The sequence below is a fragment of the Cercospora beticola genome, chromosome 5, assembly GCF_033473495.1.
Source record: "Cercospora beticola chromosome 5, complete sequence".
In the NCBI taxonomy this organism is placed as follows: domain Eukaryota; kingdom Fungi; phylum Ascomycota; class Dothideomycetes; order Mycosphaerellales; family Mycosphaerellaceae; genus Cercospora; species Cercospora beticola.
Genome location: NC_088939.1, coordinates 822,916 through 837,735, shown reverse-complemented (window position 1 = coordinate 837,735; position 14,820 = coordinate 822,916). Strand labels below are relative to the sequence as shown.

Genomic DNA, 14,820 nt, shown 5'->3' with positions numbered 1-14,820 from the left:
AGGATACTTCACCATTCTAGCCACCTTCACTGCAGTCTATCATCAACCAATGTCTACTTCACAGCAGCATCTCGAACGACTCGACGACGACTCCCAGCATCTTGATCTTGAGGCCCCGATGCATCCCAGAACCATTGAGTCCCTCCTCGGAGGCCGAGTGGAGCGCAGCGTCCCGCAAAACCGTTCGGTGGACAAAAGTAAGGATCGCTCAGCGTCTTCCACACCTCCTGAATCTGGCTATGTCTCTCGAGAGACCACTGCGAGCAGCTATGATGTGGCCAGTAGCTCATCCAGCTCGACCAGTACCACCGAGGTCGTCGCCATCCAGGACCTTGACGACAAAGGTCGGCCCTGGTGGAAGAGTGTGGTTGCATACCAAGTCTGGCCCATGTCGTTCAAGGACAGCAACGGTGATGGCATTGGCGATTTGCAAGGTATCATCTCCAAGCTTGACTATCTCAAAGACTTGGGCATTGATATGATCTGGATGTCACCAACGTACAAGTCGCCGCTTGACGACTGGGGTTATGACATTTCCGATTACGAAGACATGCACGAACAGTTCGGATCGCTGAAAGATATTGAGATCTTGATCAAAGAGGTCCATTCTCGTGGCATGAGGATCATTCTCGATCTGGTGGTTACCCACACCAGTGTCCAACATGCGTGGTTCAAGGAGAGCGCTAAGTCGAAAGACAACCCAAAAGCAGACTGGTACATGTGGGCTGACAAGCGGCCGGGAAATATGATCAAAGGTCAGCTTGTCGAAGAGCCATCAAACTGGCGTGCAGCTTTTGGTGGAAGCGCATGGACGTATGTCCCTGCTCGAGACCAGTACTATATCCACTTGTTCCTGGAGTCGCAGCCCGATCTGAATTGGCACAACAAAGAGATGCGCGAGGCAATCTACCAATCTTCTGTTAAATTCTGGATCGATCGTGGAGTTGATGGGTTCCGCTTGGACACGGCGAACCGCTTCTGCAAGAACCCAAAGTATCCTGATGTCGAAGTGAGTGTTCCAGGCAAGTGGCAACCTGGTAGCCAACACTACATCAACGGGCCTGAGATGCACAAATGGCTGAAAGAAATTCGTGAGAAAATGGATCGGGACAGCAACGGCAAGGACTTGATGATCGTCGGAGAGCTCCCACTTACACCGTATGAGGAATTGCTGAAGTATGTGCATCCAACTCAGAAGGAGCTGAGTATGGTATTCGACTTTGACATGGTGAAACTTGGAAACAATGACAACCCAGATGAGTATGCGAAGCACGAAGTCAGCAACTATATGGACAAGAACGACAGTTATACTCTGCCAAAGTTCAAGGATGCACTGGGCAAGGCACAGTCCCTGATCACAGATAGCGGCGCTTGGGGAACAGTGTTTATGGAGGTAAGGATTAAGCTCTACCTGTGAAGTCTTTCTGCTAACGTTTCCTAGAACCACGACCAACCACGCAGCATCGCCAGATATGCCACACCCGAGCTCAAATACTGGCGCAAAGCCGGCAAGCTCCTCGCACTCCTCCAAACCACCCTCTCCGGCACAGAGTTCATCTTCCAAGGTCAAGAGATTGGCATGCTCAACATGCCCGAAAGCTGGGGCGTCTCCGAATTTCGTGACCCGGACGCAAAGATCTACGTTGAAGACTACTGCAATAACTACCGCGACACTGATCCCAACGCTCGCGAGAATGCCATCCGCGGCGTCTTCAAAGTCGGCCGCGATAACTCTCGCACCCCGATGCAATGGTCCAACGAAGCCAATGCTGGCTTCACTGGCAGTAATCCAACGTGGATGAAAGTCAACGATAACTTCGGCTGGTTGAACGTCGAAGCGCAGAAAGCTGATCCGGACAGTATCTGGAATTTCTGGAGAGCTCGGATTGCTATGCGCAAGGAGTTCAAGGAACTTTTCATGTTTGGGACTTTCGCTCTCTACGATCACGACAATGCGGAGACGTTCACGTATACAAAGATGGCTGAGGACGGACAAATGGCGCTGGTGATCCTGAACTTTTCGAACGAGGAGTTGCCATTGAATACGCCACAGAGGCATCTCTTGGGACATACGTACCGTTTGATCGCGAGCAATGTGCAGGAGCCGAAGGAGAAGTTGCAGGCTTGGGAGGGAAGAGTGTATATTGTGAGAGAGGGCTTGGAGGCGAAAGAGGGGAAGACGAAAAAGGTTAGTGAGGTGCAGGATCAGAAGGTGAGCAGTAAGGCGAAGACGAGTGCGTATGCGTGGTGCATGTGAGACGGCAGCATCCCCTTGATTTGGAGGAAGCATTGGTGTTCAGGCATACAGCTTGGTTCCACTCGGAAGAGGCTGCATAAAAGCATTTGCTTGTTGATTCTCTTGATCTCCTGTACGAATGTATTGATCTCTTTGTTTAGATTTCAGCACAGAACATGTGCAAGCCCGAGACGGATACTGCGTTCCGCACGTAGAAGGCCTGAATCTATCCGCAATCCTAACACTTCACTCTCGGACCGGTGCCAAGCGCAATGAACATTGTCCATCGCCAACATCGCTACTAATCGAACATTGATGCAAGCACGCCATCACACGATGGACGCATGATGTGGGCCTCAGGATGCAATTCAGCTGCTTCGTACTCATTCTGGACGGTATGTCGCCTGTGATCGCGGTATATCGGTTATGGTCCTTGGCGAAGGATCATATAGATATGAGAAGGAACATGTGGGTCCATACTATGGAGACGCATACCCCTGTCCACGAACTCATTGGAACTAGCGTGAAGAGAGACTAATGTACCACGCATCCTGTATTGCTCAATACGAGCTTTGAGATGCAATGCGATGGACACCTGTGCGTCATTGTTCGTTGTTGAGGTGAGAATTGGAAAGAGGATTGATGTTGGTATTCGAGATCTTCGATCGAGGAAGAGGACGATGGTCGAGCTGAGCATGCTGTCAAAGTATAAGTATGGGCTTGTTGGCACACAGTATCTGGAACAACAAGTCAGCAAGGCGATCCAGTCCTACAACATCAACCAAACAGAATCTTCTCCAACGACAAAAGCTCTTCCAACAACATAACCATCATGCTTCTCTCCTCCCCTCTCAGCGTCGCCATTGCCGGCCTTGCAGTCCTCGCCAAAGCAGATTTCCAAATTTACGTGAGCATAACAAGTCCACTTTCCCCCCAGCACCGGATCCGCGCCACTGACATGTCTTGCTACCAGATGGTCGACATCTTCAACATCGAACAGGGCGTGACCGAACACACATTCGTCCTCAACGGTGAACCAGACTGCAACGATGTAGGAAATGCCATCCCAATCAGCATTACCGACGACGCTTCCAGTGGCGGAACTCGTTACAAGATCGCCGATACTGCAGTTCCTGTCGCGGACTACGATATCGAGGAGCTAGAGTTGAACATCGGTGGTGACTGGGGACATTACACTATTTACAGTAGGCTTCGACTACCTTTCGAAACGCTTCCTTTTGTCGTTGTCGTGATCGAGCTAACCATTTGGCCTGCGTGCGCAGAGGATCGTGGATATGTCATGGAGGAGGCTGGCGGTGGTCCAAATGGTGGAACCTGCACGAGAGATTCGGGAGATGATTTTACTTGCACGACTAATATCCAGACGGCGACTGGTGTGAGAGTTTTCACTTGCAGTTCCGAGCTTGGAGGCCGTACTGGTTAGCTTGTGATCAGATTGAATCGGCTGTGTCGTTGGTAAGACACAGGGGACGAACCATCGCTCTGCGAAGTTGTCATATAGATGGAATGTAGCTGTTGGTAGCCATGGAAGCTGCTTCGTTATCATCGTCGGTCCTTCTGCCTCTCCCTGCTGCACGTCACTGGTAAGTCATGATAGAGGAACATCGTTGCTGGCTGAACCTGTAAAGGTCGCGATCGATCGCGGATCATACAGCCCGGTCCCGTTCACGCATATTTCGGGAACATACCATTACCTGCAGCTCCAGCCTTGAGGCACTCGGAAATTCGTGTTCAGACCTCTTCACCCTCCTCTTGGCCGTAAAGTCGCTGCCACTCCCCTTCTAGCATCGAGTAAGCGTAATAATCCCAATATCTCCCATCATGCCAAACCTCGTCTCTTAACTTCCCTTCGAGCACAAACCCCATACTTTCATACAGCTTGATGGCGTTCGCATTGTACCCGCAGACTCTCAAACTGACTTTGTGCATTGCAGCGCGACGGAAAGCCCAGTTCAAAGCCCATTTGACGGCTTCTCTTCCGTAGCCTTTGCCCCAGTGCTCGCGATCGATGACAATGCCCAGACTCACATGGCGTGAGAAACGTCCATTTTCTATGTTGTTGTCTCTGATCGACAACATGCCGATGGATGTGCCATTTGAATTTTCGTCACCATCGGTAGCAGGGAGATAGATTATTGCGGATAGCATGCATTTTGAAACCAACTGCTCGCGTCGTTTCTTTGCACTGTCTCTGCTAAAGGGCACTGGTAGCCAGAGGCCGGTATTCTGGTCAATCTCAGGGTCCTGATGGAGACGCAGAATGAGAGCGTCGTCAGCCTCTTCTATGGCTCGGAAGCCCAGGCGCTCTGTGTGGAACATGTTGTCCATAACGAATAAGTGGAGAAAGAGGAAGCCGGAGAGATGTGGTGTTCGTATCGGTGCCAAGATACCACTTTAACGCCACGCGCCTGCCCCACGCGTCACAGAACGCGTTCGCGGTTTCCCTGGTGACGTGAGTGTGAAGCACTGACCATTCACCCGTCCCTGGTTCTCTTCTAGAACGTCACAGTTGAATGCACCACATATCTGCCACGACCGAGCGATAGCACAGCACAATTACACCGATCGCATCCTATCGTCAGCATGCCTCCCAAACGTCGATCCACCGCGCCGCGCAGCGCCGGCCCACAGCGCACCAATTCGCAACAGCAGACACTCTCTTTCCACGGCAAGAACAACAAGGGCAACAAAGTCACCAAAGCGCAATCGCCTCGAGCAGCGAAATCGAGCAAGAAGGACCCCGCATTACTAGAAGATCTTGTTGCGCCTGAAGCGCAGGATGTCAAAGTCGAGGACCCGGAACCGGAACTTGCAGAACCTACAACAGCGGAAAAGGCTATCCAGCAGCAAGCGGAGAAAGAAGCAGACGCTCTTGACACAGTCGCTTCCAAGACCTCAGACGTTCTCGGCGGAGTCGCCTCAGAGTCTTCACTTGGAGCTACCAGCGGGACCAACAATGACGGCTGGCTGGGAGACGAAGAGACTCGAGCGCGCAAGATCCCGCAGACGCAGATCAATCGGTACTGGAGAGCAAAAGAGCAAGAGCGCAAGGCACCGAGAGTACATCAGGAAGATCTGAGTTTGCATGAGAAGATTCTACGAGAGTGGGACATGCAGAGTCACTACGGGCCTTGTATTGGCATCGCGAGGCTGAAGAGGTGGAAGAGGGCAAACATGCTGGGCTTGGAGCCACCGATTGAGGTTCTGGCTGTGCTGTTGAAGGAGATGGATGGCGGGGTCACAAAGAGCCAGCGTGCGCATGTGGATGAGCTGATGAGCTCAAGGTTCATTGAGACGTAGTGGGGAGAGCGATGGTGCAATCTGGGGAAGAGGGTCTTATGCAGATCTGTTGCTTTGGGCATTATGAAGTGAAGGTGGAGTTCAGGTCGCTGGGTCTGGCGTTGCATAGCAAGGATGTCTACACGTCTCGCATGGTCGAATGATTTGAGCGTAACAGTAGCTCACAATGGAAAGTCCTTGAAGTCCATCAAGGCACGGTAATGCATGTTTCACTAAACCATTTGGCTCCTCTTCGCGAAATTGAGGGGTAACGGTGTGACTGTAGAAAAGAACGTTGCATGTAAAGCACTACGTTCCATGGTGGAGAGAACCACTGTTCTCGGAGAGCACAATGGCAACAAAGGATGCAGGACAGGACTCGCATATGTACAGCCAGCCTGCACGAAATCGAGATCAGGACTAGCACCTGTGGCACCTGTCTTCACCACGTCCACCGTAGCACAGCCTCAACCAGATCCGATTGTGACAGTTGAGGGGCTCTGAGACCTCTGTAGCCAAGGCGGTACAACCACCAACGGGCATTCCTGCCACTTCAGGCGAGAATCAAGCTTCTAGTGCCAGGTACACAGAACGCGCGTGAAGTACAGTAGCGGCAAGCGGTGACAGGTTCCGAGAATAGTAGTACACCAGTAGGGCCAGACTATACGTTGAGAGAGCAGAGAACAGTCCCTGCATCGTGGTCGCAAAGCGCCCAGCACGTGTACGCGGCGTGTGTGTCTTGCGAAGAGTGATCGGGTTGAGCGAGGTGAAAAACCGGAAGGAAATTTCGCTCTGTCACAGGCTGCCGTCGTGGCCCGTGGTCTCAACCGAGGGGCGATGGATGGTCACTGTCGCAGCGACACGAACGAGCTCAGCTCGTGGTTGAGTAAGCGGAAGTCGTGGGATGCTTTGTTCGAAGCGCGTGGGTAGGAGCGAACAAGAAGGGACGACGTGTCGTACAGAGAGCTGCAGGGAGAGGAGAGAGAGAACTTTGTTGCCTCTGAGGTTTCTGGAACTACCAAATTGAGTCTCCCGACGATCAACCATCGTCACAGTACGTGGGTCATCGTGAACTCAATCTGCTCGTGGAAGTGCGACGGGAAGACATCTTTTCCTCTGTGTCCATCCCCTCTCCTCGACGCAAACCACTTTCGCCGCGCATTGTTATAAGCTGACACGCACGCCCTGCAAGCCATCGATCGCCGTTGCAGCACGTGTGGCCCGTCCGGAGGAGCTGGAAACTTTTGCTTGAGAGCTTGTTCGCCGACGTCGTTGACTTTGGCGGGGACGTCCCCTTCGCTCGCAGGACGCTCTGTCAGCTACCTCCGTAGAGTCAGAGCCCACCCAGTGTGCAGCATCAGCGCCATTCATCCGCCGGCCGCTCACGCCTCGGTAGACATACAGTCTCCGTTGCTGCAAGAAGCGCACTTGCACTCCTGGACATCATCCTCCCGCGCGCGCACACGACTGCCGCCCTACCCACGATCGCCGGACCAGGTTGAGCTCGACTCGACACCGCCATTGAACGCGCCCGCCGAGACCGGGAAAAAGCCAGCCAAACAGCAGTGGTGCAGCTGCGCAGCAGGCACACCACCGCCGGGCGTCGACCGCCAGCGCATTCAGAGGCCGCCAGTTGGACGTGGACTGGCGCTGGGAGCCCATATCCCGTGCCTCTGCAGGCACACCACCAGAAACAACCTTAGACAACCTTATCCGAGCCCGGAAGCGCCATGAACTCGATCAAACGAGCTTTCAAGGCCGATGCCGCCGAGCAGCACGCCCAAGTGCAGGGCAGCTTGCAGGGAAGTCCAAGTCAGCCCACTGACGCCGACCTGAAAGACGTCCAACGCGCACAGCAACGGGACGACCTCCATCCCGAAGCGCAACAAGAGTTGGCACAACTGCGAAATACGCTGCAGAACAACATCCAGTCGTCGCGCATGCAGCATCATGCCTTTGAGCCGCTATCCCTGCCCGGCTCGCAACCAGTGTCACGAGTAAGCACCATCTCCTCTTCCCTCTGAACTCTGATCTCTTCATCCACCTAGCGTGCTATGACATGGTCGTGGCTCAGGAAGCTGACGGCACGCCTCCGCAAACAGGTCCCTTCGGGCTCCGCGACTCCCTCCCGGCGATTTGCCTCAGGCTCCGTAGAGGCCTCCCCCAAGCCATCGCCGCCGACATCTGCTGTGCACTCGCCGCCGCTGACTCCAGCTGCCAGTCGCTCTCGAGATGGCGGTAGAGCTCCTACAAGCGCCCCCGCTGTGCGGCCGCCTGGTGATATCATGACTCCTCAGCGGTCAGCATCGCCAGCACGGAACGAGAATATCGCCGGTCCCGTCTCAAGTCATCCAAAGCAACAGCCATCTCATTCCCTTGGCCCTTCTGGCGACTCACAGCCTACGTCAAAGGACGTCTCTCCTAATGGCACCCCTGCGAGCACTGCTCCCGGCACTCCACGGCCCTTTACACCATCAGAGGGAAAGCCGCAAGGCCTACGTCAATCGCAGCTAGCACAATCAGAGAGTGGTCAGTCGAAGAGAAACAGCTTCAGATTCGGCGACAGAGATCCATCTGTCGGTTTCACAACTTCCGGTACTGGTCCGTCATTGCCCGCTGTGCCTGGCGCCGCGAACCCGATGCCCATGGCACGATCGGGATCAGGTACGACCTTAGACCAAGCAAAGCACGCTTTGGCGGACGACAACAGCAGCAAACGATCCAGCTTCTTCGGCGGGAAGAAAGACCACAGCAGCAACGATAGCTCATCCACGCTCGTGGAGAAGGGCCACTCGCATTCCAGTTCGAAGTCGAATTTGAAGCGATTTTTCAAGTTTGGCGGAAAGGACAAGCATGAGAAGGAGGAGAAAGATTCACATAGAGGCTCAAAGGACGGAACGAAGACACCCTCGCGCAGTACTACTGGCGATGGCCCCAGCGTACCGTTCGCGGATGACCACGGCATTCAGTCCAAGTATGGTAAATTTGGCAAAATGTTGGGCTCTGGAGCCGGAGGATCTGTGCGATTGATGAAGAGGAGCGGCGATGGAACAGTCTTCGCCGTGAAGCAATTCCGCGACCGACACGCTTACGAATCCGAACGAGAGTACAACAAAAAGGTCACGGCCGAGTTCTGCATCGGATCCACCTTGCACCACGGAAACGTCATCGAAACAATTGATATCGTGCAAGAGAAGGGCAAATGGTACGAGGTGATGGAGTATGCGCCATTCGATCTCTTTGCGACGGTCATGACGGGGAAGATGGGACGAGAGGAAGTGACATGTTCAACGCTCCAGATTCTAAGCGGTGTGCTTTACCTGCACAGCATGGGTCTTGCGCACCGAGATCTGAAACTGGACAATGTCGTGATTAACGAGCACGGCATCATGAAGCTGATCGATTTCGGTTCTGCAGTGGTGTTCAGATACCCGTTTGAGGAGGACATCGTGTTGGCGACAGGTAAGTGCGAGAAGAAGTGACAAAAATGATGAGAAGCTGACTCGTTTCAGGTGTTGTTGGATCTGATCCCTACCTTGCGCCTGAGGTATATGATCACTCGCGATACGATCCTCGTCCGGCGGATATCTGGTCAATAGCCATTATTTTCTGTTGTATGACGCTTCGCAGATTCCCGTGGAAAGCTCCGAGGCTGTCCGACAACAGCTACAGACTTTTTGTCTCTCCGCCAGACCCTGACCAGGACAAGCTGCTCGACCAGCATCGACGGTCCGTGGCTTCGAAAGCGGCGACAGCTCCGCCTTCGCGTAATCCTAGTGGGAACGACGAAGACGGGAATGATGGCCACAAGGATCACAAACATCATCATCACCATCATCACCGAGAGACGACGGCGGAGAGTGCTCCTGCCAGCAGGACTTCGACATCTGAGCAACCGACAATCAAGGGGCCAATCCGATTGCTCCGACTACTCCCACGAGAGACGAGGCATATCATCGGCCGCATGCTTGAGCTTGATCCGGCGAAGCGAGCGACAATGGATGAGATCCTGGCCGATCCGTGGGTGGCGAACGCGCTGGTGTGTCGACAAGAAGAAAATGGCGTGATCATCAAGGCGCCGAATCACACACATGCACTGCAACCGAGCAATGCGAGTGGGTGAGCGTGCAGCACGCATATGAAAACGATGATTGTGACCGTGCTTGGCTCAGACAAGCGGGCAGCTTTGACCAATTCACCTCTTCGGGCCGTAGCCTATGAAGCGCTCACTTTCGAGTGCTTACTCTGATGCGCAGACGGATGACTGCGCTCTGGAACGGGCAGCGAAATCACATTCCGACTCAACCTGTCGGGGTTGAGAGAAAATGACACAAAATTCTTGTTTATATTATTTTTCCGCGTGAAATTTGGCTGAGCTTCAACAACAGCGAAGCGAAAGCAAGAGGCGTCTTGCCAAAAGATTGATACTTGAAGGAGGGTTAGTGAGTCTTGTTCCTGGGGTTATTCCGCCAGAATGATTGAAGATTCAAAGAAAGGAGCTTTTGCGCGTGGGTTTCGGTTTTTGGAAGAAGACTCTACACTCCGCTTTTGAGACAAATTCGACACGCAAGGAAGCATGCAATTGATGGGATGCAAGTGATGGGATTATGAACTATGGAGCGACGGCCGGTGATGCATCTGTTTTGCGTTGGGTTTTGGGTAATGGAATTGTGGTGGGATAGGAAGTGGTGGAGGAGAATGGAAGTTCGAGAAGGCGAAGAGGGCAGGCAGGAGAGGACGAATTCCGTGATGTTTTCATGCAGCGAATGTAAAAAGAAAAAGAATGTAAAAGAAACTCGATACTTGACTTGCTCGAACTTCAAGTTGCTTGACATTTTTGCTGGCGATTGTGTGGTTTGTTTGAGCATTCGGGTCTTCAGATTATGCTGTGAAACAGAGATTTGCGCGTGGCACGAATGTGGGAGCATGAAGTACGTGTAGACGGATTCTTGCTTGACTTGGCGTGATAAGGCGTGCTGCGCGCGCTGGACGGGAGTATTGTATCTGCGTTCTAGGCGAATGACTACGCACATCATGCTCATTAGGACTAACGCGATGAAGTGGTTGGTGTTTCAACGACTTAGTGGGGATTGTGCGAGCAGGTGTTCGGATTGTTTCCATGAATTGTCGGAACCGCCGTCGTGCAGCGGTTGTTGCAAGGGTATATGTAGGGTTGGGAGCTCGAGCGGCCGTTTTCTCTACGATGCCGTTTGAGTTGGACAGTTGCAAACGTTGTACTTGTATTTGCAGTTACCTTCTTTGGGTGCCGGTTTGGAGATGTTATTTCGTTGCTTTGGCGATTGTGGAGATTTATTGTGTGTTGTCTACTGTTGGCAACATTTGATTTGATGGTGATCTTCGTTGGGCAGTGCTCTGTGATGCTTGCGTGAGTATGTGGCACAAGACAACGTGCAAATCCCATAGCTGGAGCTAGGTAGCTGGGAGCTGCCGTGGCGTGCTACCTCCTATCAGCACCAATGGGCTGAAGGCCTAGACGCTGAAAGTTTCCGTGCGGCGTATGATATGCATGATACAGATACGGAGCTGTTGCGCGAGACAATCATGCCAGCCTTGCTCGTTTCGTCTCCTTTCACATGAGAGTGTTGGATGGATTGGGGGAGGTGCGTTGATAGCGAGTCGTTGCTTGCAGTGCTGTACGAGGATCGGGTGTGAGCTATCTGTTGGAGTCACAAAGTACCGAATCCTCTCCCTAGGTTAGAGGTGAGAAGTGCGCGTGTTGATAGGATAGATATGGCTGGGCTTGGCGGAGAGCGGAGTGGAAAAAGCTTGTTGTGCTCGTGGTGCTGATTAGTACTGCATTCCGCATTGGATGTGCAGAGTGGACAGTCCATCACGGGCAAAAAGAAGCGATGAAAATCCTCAACCACCGACTGATGCAAAAGATGATGAGAGTGAGCAACATGACCAACACCTCCTCGACCGGGCCCACACGAACCAATGACCGGAGACTTACGCATGCTTCGGCAAACCCCTCGAGGTTCGATAGGTGAGCGTGTAGGAGGTAGCTGTCATTGTGCTTCAGACAGCGTGTTTCAGAAGTGCAGCTTCTTTGCCTTTTGCAGAGTGTCATGTGTGACTTCACCCGACGGCGTGGCCGAGCAGGAAGGATGGCGCGTGAGAGGTCTGGATTTGCAGCGCATCGTGATTCGAGAAGATTTCCGCCCACCGGCTGCTCGTACACGACGACGATGATGACCTGGGAGAGGGATGATGTGTGTCTTGTTTCGTATCCATACGTCAAGTCAAGCTTGGCTGCAACACTTGATGAAACGGGCGAGCGAACGACAGGTGAGGTGGTGTGGGCAGAGATCGTCGAGAGGCCTGCACGCCGGCTGTCGTGGTGATGATGTGTTGCTGGGATGCACAAGCGAATCGCCCGCATCGATTGGCTGTGCACGGACCAGTCTTTTCGTGCACTCTGCTCACTCCGTTATCAAATCGCGGGCGTGCGTGTTGCGTGTTGCAGAAGGAGAGCTCCCATGCGGCGAATGCGGCCCATGATGATGATGCATTGCGCCAGCGATAAGCAATGGATACTTCTCCTCCTGCAACACATCCAGCAGCGCGCGGCTCAGAGAACAAGAAAGGCGCCTACCGCACGCCCGTCGTCGTTCTTTCCTCCCCTCGTCCACACGACCAGCCGTTTTCGCGCGCTGTGCATGCATATGGCTTTTCTTTACAAAGTCTGGCGCTGATCGAGGCCCCATCCGACGGACGCCGCCAAACCTCCAGCCGCCTCCAACTGCGCCCTTTTTTAGTTGACCACCTGTGCCGCTTCACCACCACTCAAATACCCACGTTGTCGCTGCTCGCTGTTTTGGGAGAGTGCGCACTACACTCTAGATCCTCAAATTGATTCCAACCACAGCCCATAGATGCCGCCCCAGCCGACTGTCCGAGATTTCTGCTGCTTCCGGAAGCGAATGCAGAGATGATCATGGGCCGCTTCCATTCGAAAGGCCATTTCCTCGACATCCACCATGCCAACGCTGGCTATTCCTCCACCACCGCCACCACCACCACCACAACTACCTGGCAGCCTCACTCACACATCTACTCGGCCTCGACGAGCTACATCACTCCTTTGAGACTAGCGCCGAGGGAGGAAACGACCCGCATCTCTCTCCAGCGACAACGGTATCAGGAACAGCATGCAAAGACGCTGGTGAGCACGAGTTCCATTCCCGGCCTCAAAACCTCTGCTGGTAAGCATCCTTTCCCGATATTCCACGCCGCTCGTATCTCTCATCACGCGAGGCTTCGCAAGTTCGATCCTCCCACCTTGGCTCTCCAATGAGCACGGGACCGGCGCTGTGCCGCCGTTGAGCATGATAACATCATATATATCGTTGCTATCCTCCTTGCTGTTATCGTGACTTCTACTCAATCCTCTTTTTGGGATGTTCGAAGAAACAGAACAAGATGTATGAATAACGGAGTGTCTCTAACAATGGCTTTGGTTTCAGCTTTCTTCGCCTCGCTTCGTACGAATTTGAGGTTACACGACTCTCCACCCGCAAGCCCACTTTCCACGCCAAACTCCATGCGAGGATCGACCACAACCTTGCTGCCGCCGCCTTCACCTCTTGCTGGTCCCGTTCTCACCGTCGACATGGACGCTCCGGACACGCCTTTACCGCAAGACAATCCCCTGGCAGGCGTGCCCGAGTTATCGTCGTATGTCGCGACTGACGAGTTCGAGAAGAGGGAGGCGTTGAAGTTGGTGGCAGACAGTGTGGCACAGCAGCGGCAAGCAGCCAACCGAGCACTGCTGTCGCATCCGCTCAATGTGGCTGTCGTCGTTGGGTCGTTGGCGTTCCTGGCGAGATACATGCAGAATGCACGCTACGATTGGATTGCCACGACTTTAACTTGTATGGGCATCTTGATGACTGCCATGGCAGGGTGTCGCTATGCGACGCAAGAGTATATTCGTGCTGCGGAGGATATCAACTTCGACTGGTTAGGCGATGCGGATATCCTGGTCACGAAGTTTGGAGACGAAGTAATAGGAACGGTGATCGTGGAATGGGTGTCTGGAGAGAGTCGAACAAAGAAAAAAAAGGCATGGAAAGGTTTCGTAAGAGCATGGACAGTGCGACTAAAATATCGACACAAAGGTGTGGGAGCAGCACTGTTAGAAGATGCCGTGAGCGCCGCGAAGAAGAAAGGTGCCGAGTCATTGGAATTCGCAGAAGACCATGCGAGTAAGTTTTCCCTGTCTCATCTTTGCAGTGAGGCTTTTATTGACATATGTTTAGACTCTCGGCGTGTGCTTCCGAAGTTGTATAATGGTACCTTGAACCACTACGAGGCCAAGGCGATAGAGCAATTACACGATTTGATGGAGTCCAGCCCGCGGAAGGGAGGGAAACGACGACTAACGAATTAAAGAGAAACGAATCGTGCACGGAACTTGTACAGACATAGAATTCCAAATTAATACACTTTGCGCGGTTTGCGAGAGAATTCGAGACCACGACTGCGGTGGTCTGGATGTGCTGAGACGTGTGGTATCGCATTAGTTCTTGAGCAGCGTGGTGGCAGTAACTTGCTCGTTGCGTTTTGGGCGAGCGAAGTTGCATTGCAGGGAAGCCGCGCTGGTCTAGCAAAAGGTGGTGGACTTTGCCAGTCTGGTCCTTTCAGGGGATTCACGCCACGACATGCCTTCTACGACAACGCAGTGCATTCATCTCCGAAAATGCGAACATCTGATAACAATTGATGAAGCATCTTGGCCAAGCTTGCGGGAGCCCCGCACCACCACTATACTTCATGTGTGGAACTTGCCTTCGAACCGCGGCTTCTCTTGCTTTACCATGTCGATCACTGGTCAGTGGCTGCATTCTCATCCCGTCCAAGAACGACTGACCAGGCACTCGGGAAAGCAATACTTCGAAGCTCTGTCGAAGGCAACCAGAAACGGCCCTGTTTCTCGGATGCCGGCAAGGATGAACTTCGACGAAGAAGGGCTGGCGACGAAAGAGGAAGCACAACTGAAGCACACTGAGGCCAATACAGTTATGTACTTGCTCTGGGCGGCACAACCACGACGAGGCTATGGGCAGGCTCGTTCCCTAGTGCTTTATGCAAACCAACTCAAAGCCTCGTGCGGTCGCACGGTCGCACTGCTTGCCCCATACTACACAACTCAGAGCTGTGTTCCTGCTGATCGAAGAAGTCAACCATACTGCCTCAGCCGCTAGTGACTACACCCAACTTGACTGAAGAACCATAGTGGCCTTTTTCTGCATGTCGATCAC

General features: G+C 53.2%; 6 protein-coding genes across 6 annotated transcripts; 5 read left to right on the top strand and 1 right to left on the bottom strand.

Moving 5' to 3' along the window:
• Nucleotides 1-49: 49 nt before the first annotated feature.
• On the top strand, nucleotides 50-2,257 carry RHO25_007573 (uncharacterized protein; the record flags this gene model as incomplete). Its single annotated transcript, XM_023599756.1, has 2 exons — nucleotides 50-1,393; nucleotides 1,442-2,257. 2 exons carry the CDS (start codon nucleotides 50-52, stop codon nucleotides 2,255-2,257), a joined length of 2,160 nt encoding a protein of 719 aa, XP_023448643.1.
• An 811-nt stretch (nucleotides 2,258-3,068) lies between these two features.
• On the top strand, nucleotides 3,069-3,680 carry RHO25_007572 (uncharacterized protein; the record flags this gene model as incomplete). Its single annotated transcript, XM_023599755.2, has 3 exons — nucleotides 3,069-3,143; nucleotides 3,210-3,441; nucleotides 3,520-3,680. 3 exons carry the CDS (start codon nucleotides 3,069-3,071, stop codon nucleotides 3,678-3,680), a joined length of 468 nt encoding a protein of 155 aa, XP_023448644.1.
• A 308-nt stretch (nucleotides 3,681-3,988) lies between these two features.
• Nucleotides 3,989-4,576, bottom strand: RHO25_007571 (uncharacterized protein; the record flags this gene model as incomplete). Its single annotated transcript, XM_065602957.1, has 1 exon — nucleotides 3,989-4,576. One exon carries the CDS (start codon nucleotides 4,574-4,576, stop codon nucleotides 3,989-3,991), a length of 588 nt encoding a protein of 195 aa, XP_065459029.1.
• A 264-nt stretch (nucleotides 4,577-4,840) lies between these two features.
• Nucleotides 4,841-5,557, top strand: RHO25_007570 (uncharacterized protein; the record flags this gene model as incomplete). The annotated part of the gene is made up of 1 exon (XM_023599754.2): nucleotides 4,841-5,557. One exon carries the CDS (start codon nucleotides 4,841-4,843, stop codon nucleotides 5,555-5,557), a length of 717 nt encoding a protein of 238 aa, XP_023448637.1.
• Nucleotides 5,558-7,266: 1,709 nt separating this feature from the next.
• On the top strand, nucleotides 7,267-9,659 carry RHO25_007569 (uncharacterized protein; the record flags this gene model as incomplete). Its single annotated transcript, XM_023599753.2, has 3 exons — nucleotides 7,267-7,533; nucleotides 7,639-8,998; nucleotides 9,049-9,659. 3 exons carry the CDS (start codon nucleotides 7,267-7,269, stop codon nucleotides 9,657-9,659), a joined length of 2,238 nt encoding a protein of 745 aa, XP_023448638.1.
• Nucleotides 9,660-12,488: 2,829 nt separating this feature from the next.
• Nucleotides 12,489-13,949, top strand: RHO25_007568 (uncharacterized protein; the record flags this gene model as incomplete). The annotated part of the gene is made up of 3 exons (XM_023599752.2): nucleotides 12,489-12,762; nucleotides 13,024-13,764; nucleotides 13,819-13,949. 3 exons carry the CDS (start codon nucleotides 12,489-12,491, stop codon nucleotides 13,947-13,949), a joined length of 1,146 nt encoding a protein of 381 aa, XP_023448639.1.
• Nucleotides 13,950-14,820: the final 871 nt, after the last annotated feature.